This window comes from Hemitrygon akajei, chromosome 3 (genome assembly GCF_048418815.1).
Source record: "Hemitrygon akajei chromosome 3, sHemAka1.3, whole genome shotgun sequence".
NCBI classification, from domain to species: domain Eukaryota; kingdom Metazoa; phylum Chordata; class Chondrichthyes; order Myliobatiformes; family Dasyatidae; genus Hemitrygon; species Hemitrygon akajei.
This window is the reverse complement of record NC_133126.1, coordinates 29,726,704-29,743,224: the sequence shown is the minus strand read 5'-3', so window position 1 is coordinate 29,743,224 and position 16,521 is coordinate 29,726,704. Positions and strand designations below refer to the sequence as shown.

The following is a 16,521-nucleotide window of genomic DNA, read 5'->3' as shown; positions in this document are numbered from 1 at the left end:
GATGACGGGAGAGCATCCTTCAGGAGGGTGAACCCACAGAAAGCATCTGGCCCAGATGGACTACCTTGCTGAGTACTAAAAGACGTGTGCTGTTCAACTGGCTGGAGTGTTTACCAATATCTTTAACCTATCACTTCGGCAATTGGTGCCTAAGAAGGACATGGCAACCTGCCTCAATGACTATCGACCAGTAGCACATACATCCACGGTGATGAAGTGTTTTGAGAGGTTGGTGATGAAACATAACTCTTGCCTGAGAAGTGACTTCGATCCACTGCAATTTTCCTACTGGCACAACAGGTCACAGCAGATGCCATTTCATTGGCTCTTCACTCAACCATGGAACGTTTGGACAGCAAAGATGCATACGTCAGGATGTTCTTTATTGACTACAGCTCATCATTCAATACTATCATCTCCTCAAAACTATCAACAATCTTCAAAAACTTGGTCTCAATACCTCAAATGGATCCTTGATTTCCTCTCTTGCAGACCCCTATCAGCTCAGATTGGCAAAAACATCTCCACAATCTTCAACAATACAGTTGCACCACAAGGGTGTGAGCTTAGCTCCTGCTCTACTCATTTTGTACTTATGACTGTGAGGCTAAGCACAGCTCCAATGGTTTGCTGACGATGCCATTGTCATTGGCCAAATCAAAGGTGGTGATGAATCAGCATTTAGGAGGGAGACTGAAAATCTGGTTGAGTGGTGCCACAACAACAACCTCTCACTCAATGTCAATACTTCAAAGGATCTGGTTATTGACTTCAGGAGGAGGAAGGCCTGGTGCATGAGCCAGTCCTCATTTGGAAATCAGTGGCGGAGAGAGTCATCAACTTTAAATGATCATTTCAGAGGATGTCCTGGGCTCAGCACATAAGTGCAATTACAAAGAAAGCACAGCAGTGCCTCTACTTCCTTAGAAGTTTGTGAAAATTTGGCATTGCATATAAAACTTTGACAAACTTCTATAGATGTGTGGTGTAGAGTACGAGGGGTGATTGATAAGTTCATGGCCTAAGGTAGAAGGAGTCAATTTTAGAAAACCTAGCACATTTATTTTTCAACATAGTCCCCTCCTACATTTACACACTTAGTCCGGCAGTCGTGAAACATACAGATCTTGGACCTCCAGAAGTGGTCCACAGCAGGGGTGATTGATAAGTTTGTGGCCTAAGGTAAAAAGAGATGAGTTATACAGCTGTGGTTACATGCATGTGCAGTTCAACTCTAAGTGATTATGCAGAAGGTTTGAAGTTAATAACTCATTTCCTTCTACCTTAGGCCACAAACTTATCAATCACCCCTCGTATATTGACTGTTTGCATCACAGCCTGGTATGGAAACACCAATGCCCTTGAATGGAAAAGTCTATAGAAAGTAGTGAATGCAACCCAGTCCATCACAGGTAAAGCGCTCCCACTATTAAGCAGATCTATGTGGAGCACTGTCGAAGGAAGGCATCATCCATTATCAAGTATTCCCACCACCCAAGCCATATTCTTTTCTCGCAACTGCTAGAAAGAAGGTACAGGAACCTCAGGACCCACTCACCCAAGTTCAGGAGGAGTTATTACCCTTCAACCATCAGGCTCTTGAACCAGAGGGGATAACTTCACTCACCCCATCACTGAACTGTTCCCACAACCTGGGACTCTTCATCTCATGTTGCGATACTTATTGCTTATTTATTTATTGATTGATTTTCTTTTGTATTTGCACAGTTTGTTGTCTTGCACATTGATTGTTTGTCCTTCCTGTTGGTGCCGTCTTTCATTGATTCAGTTGTGTTTCTTGGATTTACTGTGTATGGCTGCAAGAAAATGAACTTCAGGGTCATATATGGTGACATATATGTACTTTGATAATAAGTTACTTTGAACTTTGATGAAATTGCAACTAAGGCATGCCAGTGCCCCTACTTATTCAGAAGCTTAAAGAGATTTGGCATGTCACAAAATACTCTTAGCAAACTTCTACAGATGCTCTGTAGAAAGTATTCTGCTTGCAACCACAAGAGATTCTGCAGTTGCTGGAAGCCATGACTGTTTATTCCTCTCCATAGATGCTGCCTGACTTACTGAATTAGTCATAGAAAAGTACAGTACAGAAACAGGCCTTTTGGCCCATCTAGTTCATGTGGAACCGTGTAAATTGGCTACCCCCATTGATCTGCAGCAGGACCATAGCCTTCCATATCCCTACCATCCATGTACCTATCCAAATTTCTCTTAAACGTTGAAATCGAGCTTGCATACACCATTTGTGCCAACAGCTCATTCCACGCTCTTGGGACACTAGGTGAAGAAGTTTCCCTTAAATTTTTGACCTTTCACCTTAACCCATGACCTTTGGTTGTAGTCCCACCGAACCTCAGTTGCTCTAGCATTTTGTGCGTTGCTCAGGATTTCCAGCACTTGTAGAATCACTTTGGTTTCTGTTGAGGATTGTCATTATCATCTCCCCAAACTATCCCTGCTGAGACCCTGGCCACTTTCACAGATACAGAGATTGAACTGTCAATGATTCAGGAACTCCTCCCACATCAGATTTCTGAAACGGTCCATGAACCCATGAATGCTACCTCGTTATTCATCTTTTGCATTTTTTATTTATTTTTGTCACTTATAGTAATTATGTTTTATTATGCATTGTTCTGTATTGCTACTGCAAAACAACAAATTTCACGACAAATCGGAATCAGTTTTATTATCGGTGACGTTTGTATAGTTTGTGATTGTATAAATGCCAGTGATATTAATTCTGATTCTAATCTGCAGCAGTTTGCTTTGGGAGTTGTAGCTCAGTGCGGGGCCTTTAATTCGGAGCACGTGCATGGTCAGGGACCTTAGTAACCCGAGATCACGGGGGGGGGGGGGGGTTGGAAGAGCTGAATTACAAAATAATAATTAAAAACTTGGCACATTTGGAGCCGAGGACCAGCCATTCATCATAATATTTTTGGATATTGCCTTGTTTATCAGATGAGGAGGAGAGCGGGGCTGACTGCATTATTCGATCGGCGGTGTTCTCCCTCTATCCCTCTGGTCGGCTGTGAGTGGGCAGCCCCGCTCCGCCGGCTCAGTGTGGCTCCGGACGGCGAGCCGAGCTGACGCCGAGGGGGTTCAACGTGCACGGTGGCCGCGTGGATCCCGGAGACCGCCAGGGACTCGGCAAGAGGGCGGCCGCTCGGCTGCACAGCTCGCCGCCGACAGCCAGGCCCGGAAGAAGCCGCCATCTCGGCCTGAGTTACCCGCCGAGGCCGAAGGCCCAGCTGCAGCCTCGAGCTGCCGTCAGGGTGTCTGGCTCGCCGGCCCGGAAAGGAGTGAGGGTTCGTCAGCCATGGCGAGCTCCCGGGTCTGCCGCACTTGCGGCTGCACCGATATCGACTTGGACCAGGCGCGGGGGGACGCGGTATGCACGGCGTGCGGCTCCGTCCTGGAGGACAACATCATCGTGTCCGAGGTGCAGTTTGTGGAGAACAGCGGCGGCGGCTCTTCGGCCGTCGGGCAGTTCGTGTCCTTGGATGGTGAGTACGCTCGGCCCATCGACCCGCTGCACGCACAGATCCCCCCCCCCACCCCCATACTCGCTGCACGCACGAGCGCCGGGGATCCACTTACTGTATTGTTTGTAACAGGGGGAAAAGTATTGTTGGTATTTGCGAATTGTGCATACTCCCGCAAGAACTTTGTTTGGATTAGAACTCTCCTAAAGTTTATAAGAGCCTTCGGAGTGAAAGTTGCTGCCAAAATGAAAACTTCGCTTTCTGTTCTCCCTTGTTCAAGTTTGTCGTTATCATGGACATACACACACAGGGTATAAATAACATGGGAATCAGAATCGTGTGTTATCACTGACAGCTACAGAAATTTGTCAGTGACAACTTGTTGTTGAAATGTAATGAGAATTAGCTTTTGCAGCAAATTGTGTAACCTCGATTCATTTGCAAAGCTACTGTTAGTTCTGAAATGAACGTTGTGATCTATGATACTTGGGAGCGGCCAAAGTGATCTTGAACTCATAGTGGTATTGTTCAGTGACTTAATGCTGTCTACTGGACTCTGGGAACTTCCCTCCTTTCTTTCAAATCATTGGGTTGCCTACAGGCACACAGGAGATAGGGCCTGGTAGATCTCATCCGAAGATTGCATCTCCTGGCTGTTAGTCTTGGTTTGTGGACTTGGGCCTCTAGAGTGGGAACATGGGAGCAGTTTATCTTTATAAATATCCCTATTTATCCTTAAATAGGTGAGTCACTGTAGACTCTACTGTTCCACAAATTCAGCATTAATCAGTTGAGACCCTCTGGTCCCATGGATGTTGCTTCCTAGCTCTGTACGTAATACACCAGCCAGGGCAGTACGATTTGGAGGCAGGCTGTTCCCCATGGAGCAGGCTCCCCCTCTCCACACAGCTGATGAATCCAAAGGAAATGGCAGAGACCGATACAGTTTGGCACATTTGGCATTGCAGGAGTTGCCAGTCAGCATTGAACTAACTGCCTTAGAGACTCCAGCACTGGATTTTTCCTCAGGGTTTACTCTCAAAGCCTTCCCCATGAGCGAGTATAGCCTCAAACAGGGGAGGTTTGAGATTGAAGTTCTCTGTCTCCTAGATGAGCTGCCGACCATGGCTGATGAGCTCCATCTGCCTGAATCAGCAGCTTTTAAGGCACTGGTAACTTGCCTTTGCCCCTATTTTTGTCCGTAGAAATGGTTTCACTGGGCGTAGTAGCTAAGCTACATGTGAGGTAAATTGTTTATTATTGTCACATTTACCAAGGTACAGTGAAAAAACGTTTCACATGCCATCCATACAGATCATTTCATTACATCTGTGCATTGAGGTATTGCATAAAACGTAGAACAGCACAGGAACAGGCCCTGCGGCTTACAATGTTGTGCTGAACCAATTAAATTAGAAATTAAATATCTAACTGAACTAATCTCTACTGCCTACACAATGTTCGTATCCTTCCATTCCCCTCACATTCATGTGCTTATCTAGACGTCTCTTAAAAGTCCTAATGTTTTTTGCCTCCAGGCACCTACCACTCTCTGTTTATTTAAACCCCTCACATCTTCTTTGGAAAAACCAATTACAGAATGCAGATTAAAGTGTTACGGTTACAGAGAAAGTGCAGTGCAGGTACGGAATAAGGTGCAAGGTCATAACGAGGTAGATTGTGAAGTTGAGAGTCTATCTTGACACACTAGGAGCCGTTCAGTAGTCTTGTAACAGCAGGATAGAAGCTGTCCTTGAGCTTGGCAGTACATGCCTTCACGCTGTTGTATCGTCTGCCTAATGGCATGAGAGAGAATAGAGGATGTCCGAGGTGGGTGGGGTCTTTGATTCTACTGGCTGCTTGTACCGAAGCAGATAGAAATATGACATTGTCCATGGAGGAAGTCTGCTGAGTTCTTTCAGCATTTGCTTTGTGTTGCTTGGATTTCCAGCATCAGTATATTTTCTCTTGTTTGTGATTGGATTACTACACTGTGAAGTCTCTTCCAGAGATGCCTACCCTGAACAAGTTTAAATCTTCCCTTCCACCTATCACCTTGTGTTTCTCTCTCTCCCCTCCCCCACCTTTAAAATCTATTACTCATCTTTTTTTCTCCAATCCTGCCAAAGGTTTTCAACTTGAAACGTTAACTGTACTTATGTTCCATAGATACTGCCTGGCCTGCTGAGTTCCTCCAGCATTTTGTGTGTGTTCCCTGGAGGAGAGGCTAGTTTCTGTAATGTGCTGAGCTGTGTCCCCAACTCTCTGCAGTTTCTTACATTCTTGAGCAGAGTAGTTGCTATACCAAGCTGTGATGCATCCAATCAGAATGACTAAGGTGCATTTATATCAATTGTTAAATTGGTTTATCATTGTCATACGCACTAAAGTACAATGGAAAAAGTTGTCGTGCATAGCTTCCATTCAGATCAAGTCTATGCAGTGCATTGAGGTAACAAAAGGTAAAGCAAAAGCGTGCAGGATCAAGTGTTGCAGAGAAGGTGCAGTGCATGTGGATACAAGACAGACTGTGAGGTCAAGAGTCCATCTTATCATTACAGGGAACCATAACAGTGGGGTTGAAGCTGTCCTTGAGCCTGCTGGCACATACTTTACATGTCAACAGGAACATATTAAGTTTCCTGAGACTCCCAAGTACAGTCTTTTCCTGCAAGCATAAACATTTTTTTTTGGTTCCTTCAAATGTTCAAGAAGTCTAGTTTTGCAGTTATCGTCTGCTATCCTCTGCATTATGGAAGCTTCAGAGAGGATGTAGAGGAGATTTGCCAGGATGCTGCCTGGATTAAAGAGCATGTTTTATGAGGAAAGGTTGAGCAAGCTTGGGCTTTTCTCTTTGGAGTGAAAGAGGATGAGAGATGATTTGATGGTGGTGTACAGGATAAAAGGCATAGATCAAATGGATAGACAGGCAGAAATGGCTACTATGAGGAGGCATGATGGTAATGTGATTGGAGGAAAGTATAAGCGGGATGTGAGAGAGGTGGGTTTTTTTACATAGAGATGTGTGAGAAGCCCTGCCAGGGTGGTAGTAGAGGCTGATATATTAGGGACATTTAAGAGGTTCTTAGATGGGCACATGGATGATAGAAAAATAGAGGGTTGTGTGTGAAGAGAGTGTTAGATTGATCTTGGGGTGGGTTAACACGAGGGGGCATAGTTTTAAGGTGCTTGGAAGTAGGTACAAGGGGGATGTCAGAGGTGAGTTTTTCACACAGTGGTGGGTGCGTGGAATGCACTGCCGGCAGCAGTGGTCAAAGTGAATACAATAGAGTCTTTTAAAAGACTCTTAGACATGGAGCTCAGAAAAGTAGAGGGACTAAACGGTAGGGAAATTCTAGGCAGCGTCTAGAGTAGGTTACATGGTCGGCACAACATTGTGGGCTGAAGGGCCTGTAGTATGTTGTAGTTTTTTTAATGTTCTGAAAGGTCAGCAGATCAAGGGCCTGTAGTGTGCTGCACTGTTCTGTGTCTCTACTCTTTTTCTTCCCTTTCCCACCGGGCATCATCTACCTGTATTTTCTCCCTTTTCTGTTTTCATCTATCACCTGCTTCCTTCCTTCGTTCTGTCTGCCTATCATCCTTTACCGTGTGCTTCCACCTATCACCTTCCAGCCCCTGTCTTGCCCCTCTCAATTCTATGTACTGGTATTGTCCCTCTTATGGACTGTAGCCAGTTGATACAAAATTGGCTTGGTGGAAGGATTTGGTGGGTGGTAGTGGAGGATTGTTTTTACATATGGAGGCATGTGACTAGTGGTGCTGAGTCCCCTGCTGTGTCGTGTATATTAATGATTTAGTTGAGAATGTAGCTGGGATGATTATGAAGTTTGTGAATGACACTAAAGTGTGGTGGACAGTGAAAAGAGTTTGCTTCAGGGTACAAGAGGATCTTGATCAACTGTGAAAGTGGGCCAAGGGATGGCAGGTGCAGTTGAACTCAGCCAGGTGTGAAGTGATGCATTTTGGGGCAGGACTTGAACAGTGAATGGCAGGGCTTGGGGAGTGCTATAGTACAGAGACCACCAAAGGTCCTTAAAGTAGCAATATGCTATACAGAGGTGAAGGTGATTTTTGGCATGCTTGCCTTTGTCCATCAGGGGACTGAATACAAGAGTTGGGATGTCATATTACAGTTGCATAAAGAAAATAGCTTTATTTGTTCCTTGCATTTCACTGTATGTGTTGATATGCATCATTCACATCAATGACCAACACAGTCTGAGGATGTGATGGTGGTGGCTTGCAAGGTTCGCCATGCTTATAGCGCCAATGTATTATGTCCACTATGGAATGTGGGAGGAACCGGAGCACCCAAGGGAACTCACGGGGGGGGGGGGGGGGGGAGGTCTCCTTACAAACATCAGTGGAATGGAATCCAGGTCGCTTATGCGGCAATGGCATTCCGCTTACCACTATGCGACTGTGCCACCCTAGCAGTTTCTCTGTAATGCTTGATTCTGCACTCTTGTTGTTTTATCTTGTGCTACTTCAGTGCACTGTTGTTACGATTTGATCTGTATGGATGCTAAGCAAGTCATATTTTTTTACTGTGACAAAAATCTTCTTGTGGCCTCAGAAATCAAATCCAGGTGAGACCATACTTGGTATTGACCATAAGATAGAGGGGCAGAATTAGGCTATTTGGCCCATTTGAGTCTGCTGTGCTATTTAGTCATGGCTGATCCATTTCCCTCTCAGCCCCAATCTGCCTTCTCCCCATATACCATCATGCCCTGCCTAATCAAGAATCTATCAACCTCTACCTTAAATATACCCAATGACTTGGCCTCCACAACCACTTGTGGCAATGAATTCTACAGATTCACTACTCTCTGGCTAAAGAAATTCCTCTTCATCTTCTTTCTAAATGGACATCCCTCGATTCTGAGGCTGTCTCAGGAATAATCCAAATAGAACATACAGGGTAAATGGTAGGGCATTGAGGAATGCAGTGGAACAGAGAGATCTAGGAATAACAGTGCATAGTTCCCTGAAGGTGGAGTCTCATGTAGATAGGGTGGTGAAGAAGGCTTTTGGAACGCTGGCCTTTATAAATCAGAGCATTGAGTACAGAAGTTGGGATGTAATGTTAAAATTGTACAAGGCATTGGTAAGGCCAAATTTGGAATATTGTGTACAGTTCTGGTCACCGAATTATAGGAAAGATATCAATAAATTAGAGAGAGTGCAGAGACGATTTACTAGGATGTTACCTGGGTTTCAGCACTTAAGTTACAGAGAAAGGTTGAACAAGTTAGGTCTCTATTCATTGGAGCGTAGAAGGTTGAGGGGGGATTTGATCGAGGTATTTAAAATGTTGAGAGGGATAGATAGAGTTGACGTGAATAGGCTGTTTCCATTGAGAGTAGGGGAGATTCAAACGAGAGGACATGATTTGAGAGTTAGGGGGCAAAAGTTTAAGGGAAACACGAGGGGGTATTTCTTTACTCAGAGAGTGATAGCTGTGTGGAATGAGCTTCCTGTAGAAGTAGTAGAGGCCAGTTCAGTTGTGTCATTTAAGGTAAAATTGGATAGGTATATGGATAGGAAAGGAGTGGAGGGTTATGGGCTGAGTGCGGGTAGGTGGGACTAGGTGAGATTAAGAGTTCGGCACGGACTAGGAGGGCCGGAATGGCCTGTTTCCGTGCTGTGATTGTTATATGGTTATATGGTCTCCTCTGGTCTTAGAATCTTCCACCATAGGAAACATCCTCTCCGCATCCACTATCAAGGCCTTTCAACATTCGATAGGTTTCAGTGAGGTTCTCCCTCATTCTTCTGAATTCCACTGAGTACAAGCCCAGAGCCATGAAAGACTCCTGAAATGATAAGCCTTTCAATCCCAGAATAATTTTTGTGAGCCTCCTTTGAACTCCCTCCAATGTCAGCACATGCTTTCGTAGACGAGGGCCCCAAAACTGCTTGCGACACTCCAGGTGTGGCACCTTGTCAAAGGCCTTCTGAAAATCCAAGTGCGCAACATCCACTGGTTTTCCTTTGTCTATTTCTTCAAAGAGTTCCAACAGATTTGTCAGGCAAGACTTTCACTTAAGAAAACCATGCTGGCTAAGGCCTATTTTATCATGTGCCTCCAAGAACCCCAAAACTACATCCCTAACAGTTGGACTCCAGCATCTTCTCAACACTGATGTCGGATTAACTGGCCGATAATCTCTTTTCTTCTGTTTCTGTCTCTCTTCTTGAAGAGTGGAGAGACGTTTGCAATTTTCCATTCCTCCAGAACCATGCCAAAATCCATTGATTCTTGAAAGATCATTACTAATGCCTTCACATTCATGCAGTTCTGGTTGCTATACTGTAAAAAGGATGTGATTAAATTGGAGGGGATGCAGAAAAGATTGACGGATGTTGACAGTACAGAATGGCTTGTTATAAGAAACTGGACAGACTAGGACTGTTTTCTCTGGAATGAAGGAGTTTGAGGGGTGATCTTGTAGAGATTAATAAAATCATAAATAGGGTAGATGCCACAGTCATTTTCCTGGGGTAGGAATATCCAAAACTAACAGGCATTGGTTTAAGATGATTTAAAGGGACCTGAGGGGGCATGGTTTTCCCCGAGCGTGGTGAATACATGGAATGAGCTGCTGGAGGAAGTGGTAGAGGTGGGTGCAGTTACAATATTCAGAGGAGATTTGGACAGACACATAATTAGCAGGGGTTAAGACGGTTATGATTCAGAGGTAGGCAAATGGGTCAAATTCAGCTAGTCACATTGGTCAAATAGAAGAATTGGGAGCAGTGGAATTAGCTACAACCAACCTGAGAATGAGTGGTTGAATCACTTATAGATGCTCAGAGTGATAGAGCACAGAAGCAAGACATTTGGCCCATCCAATCTTCTTGTCCATCTGCACTAATCCCATTTTTGCATTAGGTCCTTGAACTGGAAGTACTCTTCTATGCCTTGCCTAAGTGAGTGCCTGTCTAAATGTCATAGTCGTACAGCACAGATACAGGACTTGGTCCATGCCAACCATAATTCCCATTTGCCCTGGTTTGGCCCATATCCTTCTAAACCTTTTCTGTCTGTTACTTGCCCAAGGGGCTATTAAACAAGATAAGAAAGAGCCCGTAGTATTACAGTAAAGATGCTGGCATGGATAGAAAATTGGCTGACTGGCAGGAGGTAGAGTGGAAATAAAGCTGGCCTAGAGGTCAGCAGGAGACGCTCATGGAGTGAGTACTGTTTCAGATTCGCTCCATAACCTTTACTTTTTTTAACCTATGATCATCTTTATTTAGCTTATTTTTACCTATACCAAAAGATTCTTGCTACTTTCTTGGACTTATCTTTAAGAGTTTATTGTGAATTTTTGAAGAAATGAATACAGAAATGGCTCTTAGATCTAAAGGGCGAGAACCTGGGAAGAATCCTAATGGCAATGGGAAGAAAAAGCAGACCGATCCTAAGCATACTGAATTGACTTATGAAATGTTATTTAAATCAAAAATTTGAAGAACAACGACAAATTTTTAAACAAGATATAAAGGCTTTTCAAGATTATATGGATAAGACGGATTCAGTAGTTAACCAGCAGCAAGTTCTAATCGCAACTCTGCAAGAAGACGCTCGGAAGCGAGACTTGATAATTGAAAAACTGCAGCAGAACTTACTTTCGATGATTAAACAGGTGGAAACACTTAAAGCCAAGAGTGTTGACTTTGAGAATCGGTCCAGAAGACAGAACCTACGCATACTTGGGTCTCCCGGAAGGTATTGAACAAGGGGACCCCACGAAGTACTTTGCTCAACTTTTAAAGGATGCGTTCCCTTCTGTATTCCCAGGCAGTCCTCCGTTACTCAATCGCACTCACAGAATTATGCGTCGATCACCGAGTGCTTCAGCTAAACCACCGGTTGTAATTGTCCGATTTCATTATGTGCATGTTAAAGAGCAACTTATTCGTGTGGCTCGGCATGTAGGGATGGTGAAATTTCAAGACCACAATTTTCGATTAGTAGAAGATTTTAGTCCAGAAGTAATGAAGGCAAGGCTTCTTTTTAAACCTCTGATGTCTGAATGTTATGAGAAAAATCTAAAACCTGCGCTCTTATACCCTGCGAAGCTCAGAATCTCGCCTCCGAATGCTCCACGTCGTGTTTTTCTTTCTACATCTGAAGCGAGAAGCTTTCTGAAGGAGAACTTCCCTACTGCTACGGACACTCATCTCTAATAAATGAGTGATTTTGATCGTGCAAGATGGTTTTTATTTCCAAAACCAGATTTTGTTTTTGGATATTGGTGTAGGTTTTCTCTATATTTTATACTCTAGTTAAACTTTTTTTTCCGACATACTAATCTTTACATTTTACTTACTTCAACCACTGTACTTTATCTTTGGTTATCATTATTAATCCTTCGAAGGTGAATTTTTAATCCTTCGAAGGTAATTTTTTTTTACTAAGATGGCAGTTTTTTCTCTAAAATATTTTTGGCTTTAGATTTCGCTTTTTTTTTCTCTCATCTTCTTCCTATAATGCATCTCTTATCACAGTTTAAATTTTTTTTGGTTTGTTTGGGTTTTAACCCGATTTATAAGTTACTAGTGATTATATTCTTTTTGTTTTTTCTACTACCAATTATATTAATAAGTTTGGTTTTAGTATAGTGATTATAATTTTTTTAGAGTTTGGGTGGATTTTTTAAAATCCTTTATATACGGAGTTGTCTTCTGCTGATATGGGGGTAGATTTAGTTTCATCTTTCCCTTTTCCCAGCCTATTCTTGGCTGAGGTGGTCTTTTTTTTTCCTCTTGGGTGGGGGGTGGGAGGTCTTTTTCTAAATCTTATGTTTCTTATATCAGTTTTTTTCAGTTTTTTCATTTGGGCTGATTTTGAACTACAAAAATGTCCACGATGTCGTCACTTCCGGGTTCGCACCTTATTTTTGTTCCTCTTCCGGGTGCATGAGTTCATAATTTGGTTAACCCTCTATATACCAAAGGGTTGATTTCAGAAATATGGCTCAGACCATTAATTTTGTCTCTTGGAATACTAATGGCTTAAACCATCCGATTAAACGGAAAAAGATTTTCAAAGTATTCCAAAGACTTGATGCTCATATTATTTTTGTACAAGAAACTCATGTGAGGAAAGAGGACAATTATCACTTTTTTAGGTTTTGGAGGGGTCAACAGTATCATTCGAATTCGAATGCCAAAGTAAAGGGAGTTTCAATTTTTATTGACTCCCCTATTGCATTTGTCCAACATGATATCTTTTTGGATCCGAATGGTAGATTTTTGTTAATTACTGGTTTACTTTTTAACAAAAAGGTTGCTATGGTTAATGTTTATGCTCCAAGTGTGGATTGTCCTGATTTTTTTAAGTCCTTATTTACTTCTCTACCTAATCTAAATGAATATAAGTTAATAATGGGTGGTGACTTTAATTGTTGTTTAAATCCTTTGATGGACAAATCTATATCTACTCAGACTCTACCCAATAAGTTGGCCACTTGTATTAACTCTTTTTATGGAATTTTTGATATTTGGAGATTTTGGCATTCTAAGGACAAAGAGTTTTCTTTTTTCTCACATGTTTATCATTCCTACTCGAGAATTGATTATTTTTTTATTGACTCTTGTTTTATTCCATCGGTAATTGGTTGTAATTATGATATTATAGCCATCTCTGACCATGCTCCATTAAAACTTTCTATTAAATTTACGGATACAGCTTCTAATGCTAGACAATGGCGATTTGATTCTACCTTACTGCAAGATCCGGATTTTATTAAATTTATGAAGGAACAGATCGATTTCTTCTTTTCAACTAATTCCACGGATGATATTTCTTGCGGAACACTTTGGGACACTTTTAAAGCATATATACGTGGACAGATTATCTCTTACTCTGTTGGTCTGAGAAAACGCATTAAGAAGGAAACTCTTTTATTGGTTGATAAAATTAAAAAGATTGACAAGAAATATTCGATCACTGCTAGTAAGGAGCTTTACAAACAAAGGGTTGAACTTCAAATGGAACATAGTTTATTACTTACAGCTTTGATTGAAAATCAATTAATGAAAACCAGATCTGATTTTTATATACATAGTGATAAATCGAGTAAACTGTTAGCTAGTCAATTGAAGAATGCTTTGGTTAAATGTCAAATTACTAAGTTCCGTCAGCAAAATGGGGATTTGACAGTTAACCATGATGAGATAAATAAATCATTTCAAGGTTTTTATACCTCCCTGTATCATTCTGAATTCCCTCATGATCATAATACCATGTGTGATTTTCTTGGGAAATTGAATTTTCCAAAATTATCATCAGATGATCTTTCAATATTAGAAACTCCTATTACGGATGCAGAAATTAAAGGGGTTATTTCCTCCATGAATTCTGGGAAAGCACCAGGTCCAGATGGGTATACAGTAGAATTTTAAAAATGTTTTTCCGCTGCTCTTTCTCCTTGGTTATGTAGGGTTTTTGAAGAAGCAATTAGATTGGGCAATTTGCCACAATCTTTTTATAGAGCTTCCATTTCTTTAATATTGAAGAAAGATAAAGACCCTACTGACTGTGCATCCTATAGACCAATATCTTTATTGAATGTAGATTCCAAGATCTTTTCCAAGTTACTGGCATCTAGGTTGGAGAAGGTATTACCCCAAATTATTTCGGAAGATCAAACCGGTTTTATTAAAAATCGCTATTCTTTTTTCAATGTTAGGAGATTATTGAATATTGTTTATACTCCTTCACATAGCACTTCAGAATGTGTTATTTCATTAGATGTGGAGAAAGCATTTGATAGAGTTGAATGGCCATACTTACCGTAGATTCCGGATTTTAAGCCGCTACTTTTTTCCCACATTTTGAACAGCTTTGAACTTTGCGGCCAATAATCCGATGCGGCTAATGCAAGGTTTTTTTCATGCCGCCTCGTAAACATTTTGCCTCGTAACAGTAGACCAATAAAATTGATGAGTAGTTCACAGAGGTCCAATGAAATTGTACGATAAATCAAGCGCACTTTCACAATTAAATTATTGTAAATCAGTCATTTGTACTCACCCTCATCAACATGGAAAACACTCGAAGCATTGTGCTACCCTACCCTCTTAGTTTAAACTATATTTGTTTTCTGTACTACATCGCGGGATGCTATGACGACACACCCGGTTTCGCGGCGTCTTGTGGGAAAATGCCGTTTGCGATGAAACGGAAAGGAGGGGGGGAGCGGCATTACGCGAGCGGCTTTGGATCCGAGCGAACTCTGCTTTTAAGTTAAAGGTATCAATAACTTTTCCTGGTAGGCTGCAGTATATATATTTTTTACCAGTCGTTAGGAGATATTGGAATGTTGTTCAGTAAAGAAGTATACGCAACGTATATTTAAAAGTAGCCGCGTACGGGCACGGTTCAAAAAAAAGCATTTGCAATATGTATTTGTTTTTGTTACCATATGGATTTAATTAAAAGTTAAAAAAATCCTCACGTGTAATATCTTTCTGTGTAAATATCTCATATTACAACGTGGGACACCTGCGGCCGAAAATCCGGTGCGGCCTAAAATCCGGTGCGGCCTTTACATTTAAAAAAATGATTTTATTTCTAAAATTAGTGCCAGCGGCTAAAAATCAGGTGCGCTCTGTAGTCCGGAATCTACGGTATTTAATGTGCTGGAGAAGTTTAATTTTAGTCCGACATTCATTTCCTGGATTAAACTGATATATCATACTCCAGTAGCCTCGGTGCTTACTAACAATCAAAGATCTCCCTTTTTTCGTTTATTTCGGGGTACTAGACAAGGCTGTCCTCTTAGTCCATTATTATTTGATATTGCTTTAGAACCTTTGGCAATTGCTATCAGAGAATCACAGAATATTTTTGGCATTAATCATGGGACAGATATACATAAGTTATCATTATATGCAGATGATTTATTATTATTTATTTCTGATCCTGAGAAATCCATTCCTGCAGTTTTATCATTGTTGGCTCAATTTAGTGATTTTTCCGGGTATAAATTAAATCTTAATAAGAGTGAATTGTTTCCTTTAAATAGACAGGTTCCAATTTATGGAAATTTACCTTTTAAATTAGTTAATGACTCTTTTACTTACTTAGGGATTAAAATCATAAAAAACTATAAAGACTTATTTAAGGTTAATTTTTTACCCTTAATTGATCAGATTAAATGTTTGTTTACTAAGTGGTCACCACTATCTTTATCTCTGATAGGTCAGATTAATGCTATTAAGATGGTTATTTTACCCAAGTTTTTATATATATTTCAAGCGGTACCAATTTTTATTCTGAAATCTTTTTTTGCTAATGTTGATTCAAAAATTTCCTCATATATATGACAGAATAAAAATCCTAGGTTAGGTAAAATATATTTACAGAAGGCAAGGAAGGAAGGTGGATTGGCATTGCCTAATTTTAGGTTTTATTATTGGGCAGTTAATATCCGATATTTGATATGTTGGTTAAAGGATTGGGATATATCTTCTGGCCCTCATTGGGTGAACCTGGAAATTAAATCTGTACAAGGATTTGCATTGGGTTCTATTTTAGGGACTTCTCTTCCCTTTGCTCTTTCTAAATTGCCGAAACGAATTGACAACCCGATAGTTAAACATACTTTACGTATATGGTTTCAATTTTGGAAATTTTTTGGGTTGACTCAGTTTGTTTTAAATATTCCTATTGTATCCAATTGCTCTTTTTATCCTTCTATTATAGACCAAGCTTATTCAGCTTGGAAGACTAAAGGATTACTACGATTTTCCGATTTATTTTTGGATAATTGTTTTGTGTCTTTTGAACAGTTATCTAATAAATATAATTTGCCTAGATTTCATTTTTTTAGATATTTACAGATTAGGAATTTCTTAAATACTGTACTTCCTACTTTTCCAAATTTTGTGTCTTCAGGTATTTTGGAGAATTTGTTTGAACTAAACCCTTTTCTGAAAGGGTTAATATCAAAACTTTACAATATAATTA

At 41.1% G+C, this 16,521-nt stretch overlaps 1 protein-coding gene across 2 annotated transcripts in view; it reads left to right on the top strand.

The window, feature by feature from the left end:
• The first annotated feature begins 3,050 nt into the window (after nucleotides 1–3,050).
• brf1b (BRF1 general transcription factor IIIB subunit b) overlaps nucleotides 3,051–16,521 on the top strand; it is a 445,784-nt gene continuing 432,313 nt past the window's right edge. Inside the window, exon 1 of one of the 2 annotated variants that reach the window (XM_073039442.1) lies at nucleotides 3,051–3,533. In XM_073039442.1, the coding sequence (XP_072895543.1) occupies nucleotides 3,347–3,533 (187 nt within the window). In that variant the 5' untranslated portion in view covers nucleotides 3,051–3,346. The remainder of the gene's footprint in view (nucleotides 3,534–16,521) is intronic. The other variant, XM_073039443.1, reaches the window with a different exon arrangement.